Consider the following 13,491-nt stretch of genomic DNA (forward strand, 5'->3'; position numbering starts at 1 on the left):
TGCCACCACATCCCCCAAGTGACAGTAGCCACGGTAGGGATGATACACACTTCTGCCATTTCCCATGCAGGGAGAATAGTGTAGCTGGGATGAGGCACGGGATGGCAGATGCATTCTTGGGCTGGTGGCAAGAGTTTGGAAGAAACAGAACATGCTCTGTGGAAATCTTCACTCTGCTGTGTTTAGGTCAAACAAGGAATTACCAAATTTGGGCTTTTCTCTTTTTTCATATGCACAGTAAAAAGGAAGATACCAGAGACCTTGTTGTTTTGATTCTAGACCTTAGTGAAATGCTTGCTGAAAAAACTAAGTTAAGCACAAGCAGGATTTTTTTTTAGCCTTATTCTAATGAATAGTATCAATGAATGGAAAAAAAAAATCAAGCCTTGAGCAGATGCTTGGAGGGGAAATTGTACTGAAAATTGAGTTTAGCAAATGTATAAGTGACTGAAAACATGCTCCTAACAATAGACTTTTTAGGAACCTTGTTGTCAATTTGTAAGTCCTAGATCAAGTCATTTAGCTTCAGTGATGCTTTCTCTTTTCCTGTTGTTACAATTTTTCTTATTCTTTCTGATTTCATTGTGTTGTTTTGGCCTCACAAACATTCCTCAACTGTTTGTTTTGCCTCAATTGTAACCATTTCTTGGGCTTATTTATTCTTTTAAAAAAGAATTATCTGCCTCACAAGAAGACTGAGAAGATCAGCAACTAAATATACGGAACACATAACATAAGTTTAAATTCTAATGGCTGGGGAATTGTCCTGTAAATGTCTGTCAAAATGGCTGTGGTGTTAGTTAAAACTGGTAAAGCTGGATCATTGGCTTCTTTAATAGCTTTACTAGCGTAGAGTTTTCTCCTGCTTTCCCTATATTGTAAGGTCATTAATGAATCATTATCTATTGCTAGTAATTACTGATCTCTTGAGAATATTGGTTTAATTATATAGGAATCATAAGTGGAAGATACAGTTACATATTCTACAATGTAGGTAGTAGTACCTTGGTGTATTACGACTTTAAAGGATACGGGGGTTTTTTTGTAGATTTTAATTGCTAAGTGTGCCTGGTAAAATATGAATTATTGTATTACCACATGTGATAAAAGGTATACTATTGTGAGTTTCACAGTCTGCAGGTGTAACAGATGTAAGGCAAGATTAACAGGACAGAACAATAATTAAAACACAGACAGCCATCTCAACAAAAAAAAAAAAAAAAAAGGAGGGGGGAGAAATAAAAAGAAAAGGTTTATCAGTTTATCATGTGCAAGGCAATTATTAGGGGTGTCTTAAATTCTCTGCAAATACTTGTAAAAGCAATAAAAATGTGTTAGTTTCAAAGACAGCTTTTCAGTGTGGACACTTAGTCAAGGAATTAAGATCTTCTTTTATGAATATAAAAGCTGAGTGAAGTCCTGCCATATGGCAGCATGGTTCATAGGCAATAGGGCCCTCAGTTTATAGATGCTGTGAGCTAAACGTTGCTGAGAAAAATAAGAGAGCCGTTAGTATATATGCATTTACAGCAGTATGAATTGCTGACTCCCTTTAAGACAGGAAGGTTCAAATAATTAACGGCAATATTATGGTTGCAAAAGGAAGTCCAGTTGTTCTTCAGCAGCCTACATCTGTGAAACGTGTTACCTCTGGGGAATGAGATTTAATTTTCCCAAGAGAAAATATAAAAGCAGGAGAAAAAAAAAGACTGACTTCTGCTTGAGCAGAATAAACCTGCATCTACAAACGATTAACACTGCATAATGAAGTAGTAAAGAAGCAAAAGAGATTTCTAATAAAGGACTAATAACAAATCCCATTACACCATGGTGTATTTTTTTTCTCTTGAAGTGTATTAGACTCTTAGCAGGGCTTTTGAATGAGACTTGGGTGGTTGGAAGCAAAGCCAGCTCAAACGTTTCAAGCTTTGCTGAGATTTCTCGCCTAACAGTTTCTGTTACTTGAAAGTTGTGGTTTTACAGGTGGGAGGAGTTGCTAATGCTGGTAATGGGCTTCACGCAGAGTTTGGGTAAAGTTTGTGTCACCACAGGGTAATAGTTTCCTGTAGGCTGGGCACTGCAGGGAAATGTGACATTATGGAACAATCCCTTAGGTAGAATAGACATGGTATTAAATGCACTAACTAAGCCTTGCTTTTGTGTAACAGTTCTGATTTCTTTTTCTGAGGTCTCAAAACAAGTCCTCATAGGAAAGGGGCTTGATCACAGAGGGAAATATGGAGTTTTGTTGTAGCTAATATTGGGACTTCTGTAATTACTGTACTAACATAAAAAGTTACAAGACCTTAGAACATAAATGTTTGAGATGAGAGTGAAATGATGCTGTCTTTTGAAATCACGTATTTTGACTTTTAGAAGGGAACATTTCTTGCAAGGAAAAGATTCTATGTAGTGATCTCTAAATCTGTATGTGGATATTTTTGTGGATTGTGCATATGGTTCCAGTGGCATGGGGAACAAAAGTTTAGTGAACAAAACCTTCACTCACAACAGTCCCTTTGATTTTCTTCTATTTATAAGGGACTGTCTTTTTGTACAGATTGTTACTATCTTCAAAGCTTGTGCTAGACTGGTATGCCGGAATTCATTTGTCCAGTATCTTTAAACTGGAATCAGGAAAAAAAAAATAAAAACAGAATCCCAGATGCCTTAAGCCAACAATGAGTTCTGGAACAAAAGTGGTTAAACATGAATTCTTACGAGTGAAACTAATCTTGAACAAGAAAATTCTAGTTGCCTTTTTAGAAATTTTTGTGAGTTTTAAAGAATGACTTAATTTGCTTAGCAGAAATTTGCAATCAATCTTTTCTTGCCACTGAATAAACAGATTCCACATGCGTAGCTATTTGCATATCCCAGCTAAAAATGTAATTCATTATTTTTAAGTCCATTTCGTAATAACTATTTCAGGATTAATGTTACTAACTATTCTTTAGCTCATTCAAATGTGACCTTAGATAATCCTACCTAAAAAGACACAAAGCTAGTGGGACTGTTCTGAAATAGGGACGAGAAGTGCCTTTCCTGAGGTCACCAAGTAAGTCAGTGTAAGAGTCAGAACTAGAAATGAGAAATCTAGAGAAACAGTTTTCCTCTACTGCATCTCAAGCTTCCAGCCTCAAGCAAATATTGCATTTAATATGACAAATTTTCACATTTTGCTAGGTATGAAAAGAGCACAGAAATGAACAGGAATTAACAGTATAGTCTACATACAGATTATCACTAAATCTGGTAAAGATTTAAATTAGATTTAATGAAAATAGCATCCATAGCATATTTTACATAAATACTGTCATCCATAACAGGAAGAAAGCCCCTTCACGGTAACTGTGACCTGGTCCATTTTAGTTGCTGTTCGGCATCCACTTCTGAACTGGCTTTTGCTTGACTGGGCTTTTCAGGGCTTCTCATAAACCACTGGCTTCACACTCCTGTTTTTCCTGTTCCAGGCTGTTCTTGCATAACATTTTCTCCCGTTCATCTTAGGTCACTATCACATTAAATGCTCAAAAATGTGGTGTATGGGATTGATGCATTATGTCCTTTGACGGTCACCCACATAATAATATTAGTCAGTGAAGCTTCTACAGTCTCTAATGTATAATTTCTTTGATGTATATGCAGTAACATTTCCACAAATACAATTAGTTAAGTCATTATCACAGATCTTGATGCTTTGCAAAATTTTCTGGTAAAATGTTTAGGACTGTAGTTTATCCTGGGATATGTGTCCTGACTTTACCATGCTTGGTAAAATGGAGAAAAACAATTCATAACTTTTCCCTTTTTTTTCAGGCGATGGGTAAGGCTCCTGTTTGGACGTGAATTTCCTCTTCAGGATCTTCTGGTTGTCTGGGATGCTCTATTTGCTGACAGTATCACCCTGAATTTAGTTGACTACATTTTTGTAGCCATGTTGTTGTATATCAGAGATGCCTGTAAGTATCAGCTGTCTTACAAATTTTTCTAAAGAATGCAAACCTATTCTCTGAAAGAAAAAGGGACCTTAAAAATGCTTAATTTCATTGTGACTTATTTAACATGTTGAAAATCGTTCCAAATACTAGGAGAGGAGCTATTTATTATCAGACATGGCCTGCTGTATTTATGAAACAAATTGTATCTTGGAGTTAAATGCAGGTTTGTTTTGTGAGTAGTTCTGTGTTTTTACAGGGAGCTGCAGATTTCATGTGCTCTGAGTGATACAGGCAAGTATAGAGCTCCACCTTCCGACCAAGCTCATGAATTGAGTAAAGCTTCCCTGTGACACTTGAAATATTTTTATGCTGTCCCCCTGTAAGAAAGGAGAAAATGAACAAGACAATGACTCACAATTTTTGAAGAGATACCTTGAATAAAACAAAGATGAGTAGCAATTACTGAATATGTTTATTCAGTGCAAGAGTAGCATTTTAATAAAATTATTTTATTTAAGTTCAGTACACCTGAAATTTGTGCACAGGTGAGTTTTTATAATTTAGTGATGACCAATAATATTAAGTTGGGAAAAACAAGCAATCAAGAAAATTTTGTTAGCTTATATAATTGTAAATGGGAGGAGAAAGATCCATAATGATAATTGAGGCATTTATTTCTGTCCTATCAGATTCTGCAAAAAATTCTGTATGCAACTGATGCCACAAAGTATGTATTTCACAGCAAGATGTATGGCTGTCATTAAGTATATGAATTCTATAGCAAGTTATTCAGAGTTAAGTATATACCATCTGTAAGCTTTAGGTTATAACAAGGTCACATATTTGACACAATTTTGTATTCTAGGACATAGGAAGTTTTCAACATCTGTGGTTCCTATTTTAGGGCCCAGTCTTGAAAATATAATGTGGTACTTTACACGTACATGTTGTTCCACTGCCTGCCTTCATGTGTTTTTTAATTACTTTTTAATAAACATGCAGAATATAGAGCTACCTTTCATTCCTTTGAAAAAATTGGACATTTAATTCTGGTCAGAGGTTTCAAAATTAATGCTGATGTTTCAGGATGATCTGATTTCAGGTCATTATGTTTTGCAGTCTAAATCTTGCTTGTTTATATGCAGTAAACTGAAGTAATTTAAAATTTTTGGTAGAGATATACTCTGAAGAGTCATGTAACTTTCTTAGCATCAGTATTTTATTTTGTGTCATTGCTTACCTTTAAAAAAACAGCACATTAGAACTGTGCTTCTAAGAAGCCTCTCTCTTCTTGGGGAGGAAAGTTCTTCTGCCTTTTTTTCTTTTGATATTTGCTGCAGAGGTACAGGTATCAGTAAGACTTAATAAAAATGTGAGCTAAAAATATGTTCCAGGCTTTTGTATGAAATGAGTCTCCCTCTTTTCTCTGAACTTCCCAGGCTTAGTAAATAGAGTAGTAAATAGCTTTGCAGTGTAGTACATTTACCCAAATGAGAGGCAAAGTCATCTGATCAGGACAGCAAATACTTCATATTTTGACTGTTTCTCTAATAAGTAACTTCTTGTTCTACAGCTGGACCTAGTTAGTTACTCTAAGCATAATAAAATGGGGAAGCAAAATAAGTCATAAGTCCTGTAAAGCTGAATCTATTTTTTCAAAGTCAAGTTCAAGCCATAACAATTTCCACAGTTCTTGATTACATAAAGAACCTTTTGTTATGTATCTGTTAAAGAAAGTTTTCTGGTTTTTCTCATGTTTTTTATTGCTGATAGTATTTGAGCTTTGAACAGAGTTACAACTTGTAGTAATTTTAAAAATAATTTCAAATAAACTAAGTATAAAAGCTTCTCTTTACTTGGTGAAAGGAAACATAAGCTCAAAACATCCAATGGTGATAATCATCTTTAATTTAAATAAACCATCGGGAAATTTTTAGTTCAGAAACTTCGAAACAATAAGAACAATGATAAAGCTCATATGATATTCTGTTATAAAAATGTCAAATACAAGCAATTATAATAATACAGTACTCAAAGCATTTGAAAGTTTAGAAATTGTGCTGGTTCTTTTATAACAACACATTTGGGGATGGGTAAAAGTTGCTGGTTTGAGAATTGATGAATTTTTTTTCTCTGCTATATTATGATGTTCTCAAGGACATGATTTTAAGAAAGTCTTATTTCTGCTGTATTTCTCATTTTTATTTTAGTTTTGAAATCCTCTGTTGTTGAAACAATATATTATGCAAGAAGAAGGGAACATCTAGATTATCAGATTATTGCTTATATATTTTAGAGATTATAGATACATAATCATGTACACAGCCATTCTGTAAACTACTCTGTTCAGTTTTACATCTGTATCCAAGCAGATCTTTTTCTGTGGAGTGATAATCCCCACATGCCAAGTGTAGGATTGTGTACCAGTGTAGCTGTTTTAATAATTTCCTGTGTTTCTTTGGAAAAATTCTTGCAAATTTTTTTTTTTTTTTCTAATCTGTCAAATCAGAAGCATGAATATTTGCTTCTGTTTCACCAGTGTGAATATACATGCAGTTGTTGATGAAATCAGAACGGAGGGAAGGATGTGATGCAAAAATAGATGTATTTTATCTACTTCCTTCCAAGAAGGACAAGAATGAACAAACCTGGAAGACCTGTCTATATTTTGCATAGTAAATTAATGCCATTATTGCACCAGGAGCTAATTTTGACTGATCAGTATTAGTATATTTTTATCTTATTTACACTTGAGGAGTAGGTATGGCCATTGTTAGAATTTAGTTTTTCATGTCTAAAAGCACTGTGAATATTTTGAAAGAAATATAGGAGCCATAGTTTCTTCTTAGAGGAACTGGTTGGCTATTTTTGTTATAGTGCAAGATGTTAATTTGTCTATGTTTAACTCAATTTAGGGGCTACTAAGGAGAACATGTCCATGTGTAAAGCAGCAGGGGGGAGTAATCCCACCCTTCCAGGGTTATGAACTAATCTGGACATAGGATCAGTGACATCAAATATTAAACTTTTAGGAAATTAAATGTATCAGAAAAGTTGGACTTTGTTGAGGACAGTACTGTGAATTTTCAGGTTTTCTACCCCATTACTGATGCTTGTATCCAGGGGTGGTTATTGGACCAACAGAGAAAGGTCAGTCTCTTCTACAGCAGAAGTGAGAAGGCAATTTGATGTTCCTCTGGGCACTGAATTACAATATTAATAAAAGGACAGTAAGATTGTTTTCTTTATGGAGAGGAGTCTCTCTCTTCCTTTCCCTAGAAATGCCAGTAGCATTCTTCTTTGGGGAAGTGAGAACTTGTGGCTCACAGTAGAAATTGGATCCAGATGTGACTCTCACTAAGCCAATGAGAGAAGGAAAAGCACAGCTGAAGAGCCACCAGGTTTTTTACAAGGCAGCTGGACACATCATCTACAACTGAGACTGGATTTTTGTATTTCACAGAATCTCCTTCCAGAAACTTCATCCTACAGATTATTCTTAGATATCCATTAACACCAATAGGCATATGCAGTTTTGGTTTACTGCTCTTTATCGTTAATTTTTAAAGAAATTGCCCCTCTCTTGTATAATATTACACATTTTGTCCTGAAGAGACAAGAATCATAGAGTGGTTTGGATTGGAAGGGACCTTCAAGGATTATCTAGACTAATCCTCTGGCATGGGCAGAAACATATTCCACTAGAGCAGATTGCCCATCCAACCTGACCTGGAGCACTTCCAGGGGCATCCGCAACATCTATGGGCAGCCTGTGCCAGTGATTCACCACCCTCACAGTAAAGAATTTCTCCCTTATGTCCAATCTACATCTACCTTCTTTCAGCTTAAATATGTGGGGGAAATCCTGAAGATAAAAAAAAAATATATAAAAGTTAAAAAAACATATAAAAGTTAGCAGGTCTTCCCTTTAAAGTGCTGGATTTTTTTTTTACTTTCTGGATAATAAGGGTTAAGTCTGCACCATTAAAATAAATTAGGTTTTTTTACATGTTTAGTTTTCTCTGTATCTGTGAGACAGCAAAGAACTGATCCAGGAAAAATAAAGAAAATATATTTTTAATCCATTTTGCATTGCAGAATAGAACACATACTTATTTGTTTAAAAGAGAAACACATTGGTGTTACTGTCTATCATTTATAAAACTATTTAGCGTTTAATATCAATATTCAGTGCTTTTATTTGCATTGGTAAAAAGGCATCATGATCACAACTGCAGTCCAGTATCTTAAATTTGATTTACGTATGAGAGTTTGATTGGGTATGTTCTGTGTGGTGCTCATATTATACTCTGAAAGAACTCTGACGGAGGCCATTGTATTGTGTTCATTATGCCAGCTTTGTGACTTCAAGAAGAAAAAGCAGGTACCTGAATATGAACAAGAAAAACAAAGGGTAGGAAAAAGAACAGGCAGAACAGATAAAGAGTGAGTAGGATAAGTGAGTGCTTTACAAATGAAAGCAGATGTATGAAATTACAAGCTGTCGGATCAGCAACGGAAATGAAGATGATAAAGTGGTTCCTTACACAGATTATAATTATTCATTTTGCCCAGTCCTGCATCTTTTCCCCATAATCCTCTTGTTGAGGGAGGTGAGGTGCAGGAGGATATGAGGCTTATTCACATGAAAGAAAAGAAAGTAAACCGTTTAAATTTCTCTGTCCACAAAACTGCCCTTTATTTTGCTTTTTGTTGATTCAAAATATTTTTGTATTTGCAAAATCCCGATTAATTAAAGGAATTTCTTACTACAGCTAAAGTTCTCAGAATAATAAAGTTTGTTAGAAATTTATTTACAATTACTATTGTTGGAGGCTGTCTTTATGTTGCAGAGTGGAGGCATCATTAACAGGCATTGCTTTGACAGCTGTGGCAGATGGATTGCCTGGATTTAGATGGTGCAAAAGAAATGAAGTAGTTTACATAGACCTGCTTGAAAAGATGTCTTTAATAATTGCACTCATAATTAGATTGATTTGGGAAGGAAAGAAAAAAAACCAGAAGATGACAACAACAAGCAAAAAGCCATAGAGTATGCTTACATAGATTCAGAGAAAATCAAACAGATTAGAACAAAATTATAAAATTTAGCATAGCATGCTGAAAATTTTCTTGAATAAGTGAAAAAAATCTAGGCAAGTTAATCGTTTACTATATTTTTTAGTATTTATGAAATTAAAATCTAGTCTTTTCCTTTTTTCCTGAATATTTTGTGAAGTTTCTGATTTAAAAGCAAACAAGTTGTTGAATAATTTTACATATGCATAGGTATCTGAGTGTGTTTATGTATGCAAGTATGTATTTAAGAATAACATAAAATATATTTCAGCAAAAACTCATCAGAGTGGGGCAAACGTATCATAAAGCCATAAATGCAAATTATCACATTTAAATGTGGAGGAGAGTCTGAAAAGTCCATGTCCCTTCTGCAGTATAGGACAAGTTCTTCAAGCTTTGCTGATGGTATTGCCCTGAGCTCCACTGACTGGGGAAGGCTGTAGGGACACAAGCTTTGGAGGTCTGAATTGAGACATCTGAATCTGGAGCTAACATAAATGTCTGTGACATAAAGTCATAGTTTTAGAACTCTCCTTAATTATACTGGACCAAGTGCAGTCACGAGGCTTGATTATGTATATCTCCTTTTACTCTGAGCACTGCTTGAGTTCTGAGACCATGTGGGAAAAGACAGCCAAATCTGAACTGTAATGAATTTACTGAGAAAAGGACTGTTTTGGAATATCAAAGTAAGACATTAATATTTTCTCTCTCTGTCTCTCTCTGTCTCTCTCTCTCTTTTATTTTCATTTTAATTCTAGTGATTTCAAGTAATTATCAGACCTGTTTGGGACTTCTTATGCATTATCCACCTATTGGAGATGTTCACTCCCTTATCCTAAGAGCACTTTTTCTACGAGATCCAAAGGTGAGATGCTCAATCTGTTAATACAAAAAGTAAATCACTGTAATAAAATGTTCTAAATGCTATGAAGTTAATAACAACCTACATTTTGGAAATGAAATGGTAGTTTCAAGTTTCTTCTCACCTGACAAAAGAGCTGAAGGAAAGACCTGGAAACAGAGTGGAAACAAGTTCCTTTACTCTTCAAAGGACACTTTGCTAAAGTTCTCCAGGAGCTCTGGTAACTGCAAATGTACTCTTTAGAATAACTTTGCTTAGTATTCTGCACAGACATCTTTAAGCATAAAGTATACTTTTTATGTACAGTCATGTTACTATTTAAAACCTAGTAAGCTGTATAGAAAGCATCATGCAATTTCATCTGAAAGACCTTTTTTATGAGATTTCTGGGATTAATCACTGTTAATCCTTAAAGCACTACCCCTGCCCAATATATAATGGTTATGTGATGGTTTCTGATTAAAAACAAGAGAGTGACGTTACAGCCTGTAAAAATTCATGTGTATAAAATGTGTAAATTCATAAATTTCATGCCACATATTACTAGCATGCAGTTTCTGATGTACTCATCTATTGAAAAAAAGAAACCTCCTCCTCTTTTAAAACAGCATGTGTATACATGTGGGTATAATATACAGGAGACACTCACTATATAGTGGATAAAGTGCTTGAGATGAAGCTGTACACAGTAATCTTTGCATACTCAGATCTCTGGCAGATAGCAGAATTTGTGCTCCTGGTTTTGAACTGTCTTTGTACATGTCCCATTAGTAGGTTGCCAGTGTAAAGTCTGATTTCCCCTCATCTTCTTGATGCACAACATCTTTGAAAGCAAAAAAATCATCACTTCTGAACTCTGACTGCCTTCTGCAAAATTTCATTCAGTACCAGTGTTTACACTTTTATGGATTAAGAAAAAAATTGTCTCTTTGTTTTTCTATATCAGTTTTTTGCAGAAATCTGCATCCTTATAGTTGCTTTTTTCATTCCTCTCAGGCACGAAGATTTCTTTCATGATGAGAAGTAAAGTGTATCTTCTTTTCAGTGTTTAAGAAAGTTTCTAACGTTAGATCTCAGGAATCTTTCTTAAGATTTTGGCAGCAGTCTGTGAAATCAAACTGCCCAGCATTTATTTATGTACTTCCATAGCAAAACAAGATAGAAATATTTTTTAGAAGAAAGATACAAAGGGAGGAAAATTTTGCTCAGTTATACATCTGAATTCAGTATGTAATCTGTCATTTATTGAAGAGATATGTTAAACAATAAACTGATTACTAATTATTCATGTATCTCTGAAACGTGCCAGGCAGCATACAAGATACCCTACCAGCTGAAGGGGGCAAAAATTAACCACCAACTTCCCACAAAGAGCCTTAATCACTATTCCATTCCTTATGCTCTTTTGTCCAACAGAATGAAGTTGTCAGGCTCATAAGGCCTTGGTGTCCTATTAATTAACATTCTCTGGTGGGCCTTGAACACCTTTCAGATAAATACTGGATGTAGTTCTACCATGTCTTTCATGTAGTTCTCCCTTTGCTCAGGTGAATTAGTGCTTGAAACATTTTGATGCAAAGAGTGGTAGTTGCTTTGTCAATTTAAATGTGATAAAATGCAATTGTTTCTCATTAATGAGCTGTACTTTTCTGCTTGGAAAATACTCTGAAGGTTGAGAAGTTCTGATTTCCCCGAGAATGAAGAGCCTAAGGGACTTGAAACCACCTCTAATTTTATACTGGGTCTATGTGTTGAGGCTGAATAAACAGATCAGGACTTCTTACAGTAAGGAACTAAAACTGTTCTAAAGGATCATTCTAAAACTAAAACATTGCTCCTGCTCTGAGACATAAATTTATTTTCAAGGCTATAATTTGAGTACCTGCTTCTTACCTTTTCCTAGGTGTGACTTTCCATTTCACTTAGGTGTCTGTAAGCATATATTTGGTCAGTCTCTTTTTTCCATATATCTGAAATAGAAGTCTTGGTGTTCTGTAAGACCTATGCACAAACATTTACAAGTCTGTCAACATTTTTCATGAAAAGGAATGAAAGGGAAGACTCAACAAGGCATCATGGGTGCTGTAGGAGTCCAAAGTCAGTGCACAGATTATATACAAAAATAAGTGGGAAAATTATGATACTTTTTTTGCTAGTTGCATAGAAATAATTCAGTTTGCCCTTATTCTCTATGCAGATAGAATGAGATTGGAAGAAATGACAGAGATTTTAGTCTGTAGTGCCACTTATAAGTGGTGATTAACAAATCCAGTGCTTAATTATTTTGCTTCCTTCTTTGATGTTTTCCTGTGCATTTCTCCATCACAAGCTTCTGGTTTCTAATAGGAAATTACATTTGGTTCAGTGCAATTTTATCTCACCTTATCCAGAGCTGAGTTTTTCTGCGTGGCATTTCTTCCAAGAATTTGCTTGGGTTTTAATATGTGAAATCAGAGAACTCTTCTCTGAGAGACTGTTACATGGTCCAGTGGCTTATTTCATTATTTGTTGAACATACCAAGAATGTTTAGTGTTGTTCCAAATATCTGAGAGAGGCTTGCTTTCTGCTCCTTGGAGCTTTAAATTTCAGCTTGACAAGAAATGAAGTTTAGAAGTGGTGGCCAGTTGGAAACAGGAATCTACCTCTTGCAGGTTTGCTAATATGTGTGTTGTCTCCCTTATTATTTTTGCAGATAGGAAAATACCTATCATCTTACAGAGGGGAGGTTGTGGGGTATTTGGACTAAGAAAGGTTGGAGGTAGGTGGATAAGGCTGAAAGGTTCTTAAGGAACAATCTTGTCATAAATGGTGAAGTTGTTTTCAGATACAGCTTTTCCATCTGTAACTTCCAATTCTAGAGATAACCTGGGTTTGTATATATAAAAAGTCTATTATTTTTTATCTTTCCTTGCTCTGACATAACAGGTATTTCCTTCTCACTTTTTGTCATATAGTCTACCAGGAGAGTTAAACTTAGCCTTGATGAGCCTGCTGCATTTTGTTTGCCTCTTTTCACTGCCGTCATCACCAGGAGAGCAACCTAAATATCAGAAGAAAGCTGTACTTAAGAGATGGAGGGCATTTTTTTCTTAAAGATGGACAAGTACAATATCCTGATCTTTTGTGAAAGAAGCCTTAGCATTATTCAGTATTAACAATAATATGAGAAGTAATTAGTACTTGCCATTAACCTAACGCTTGCAGCAGCTCTCCTGTTCACTTTGCGAACCCCAGTTGGCAGTTGAGAGAACATTTTAGATAGCACATCCCTGATATTTTTCAGTGCCACAGAAGAGAAGTACACATCTCTGTAATAGCTGAAAACAAGTTAATGCACCTGTCTCTGAGGGGGGGCCTGAGAGATGCTAATTTTACTGGCATAAGTATGGATCAATGCAGAATAATTGAATTTCAGCCTTTTCTGCATTTGGCTAGCTCCACTTCCTAGGAAAACATGGAATGAAAAGCTCAAATCAGTGTTGTTGTCTTTCCATAGGGTGATAAAGTTAACCTGCTTAGCAGAGTATTTGTTTCACATTTCTAATCTTTGAACAGATAATTGCCTCAATTATTTATATTAAAGTAACTTCTATGCACTTACAGTC

The 13,491-nt window shown here is 35.2% G+C and overlaps 1 protein-coding gene across 8 annotated transcripts in view; it reads left to right on the top strand.

The window, feature by feature from the left end:
• The window catches only part of TBC1D5 (TBC1 domain family member 5), a 315,390-nt gene that overhangs the window by 232,698 nt on the left and 69,201 nt on the right, over positions 1–13,491 (top strand). For all 8 annotated transcript variants that reach the window (XM_088054565.1, XM_088054556.1, XM_014248648.2 and 5 more), the window contains 2 exons: positions 3,820–3,962; positions 9,782–9,888. In XM_088054565.1, the coding sequence (XP_087910691.1) occupies positions 3,820–3,962; positions 9,782–9,888 (250 nt within the window). The remainder of the gene's footprint in view (positions 1–3,819; positions 3,963–9,781; positions 9,889–13,491) is intronic.

Source organism: Pseudopodoces humilis, chromosome 1 (assembly GCF_049639895.1).
Source record: "Pseudopodoces humilis isolate 2021_Gansu_Grassland_sample_001 chromosome 1, ASM4963989v1, whole genome shotgun sequence".
In the NCBI taxonomy this organism is placed as follows: domain Eukaryota; kingdom Metazoa; phylum Chordata; class Aves; order Passeriformes; family Paridae; genus Pseudopodoces; species Pseudopodoces humilis.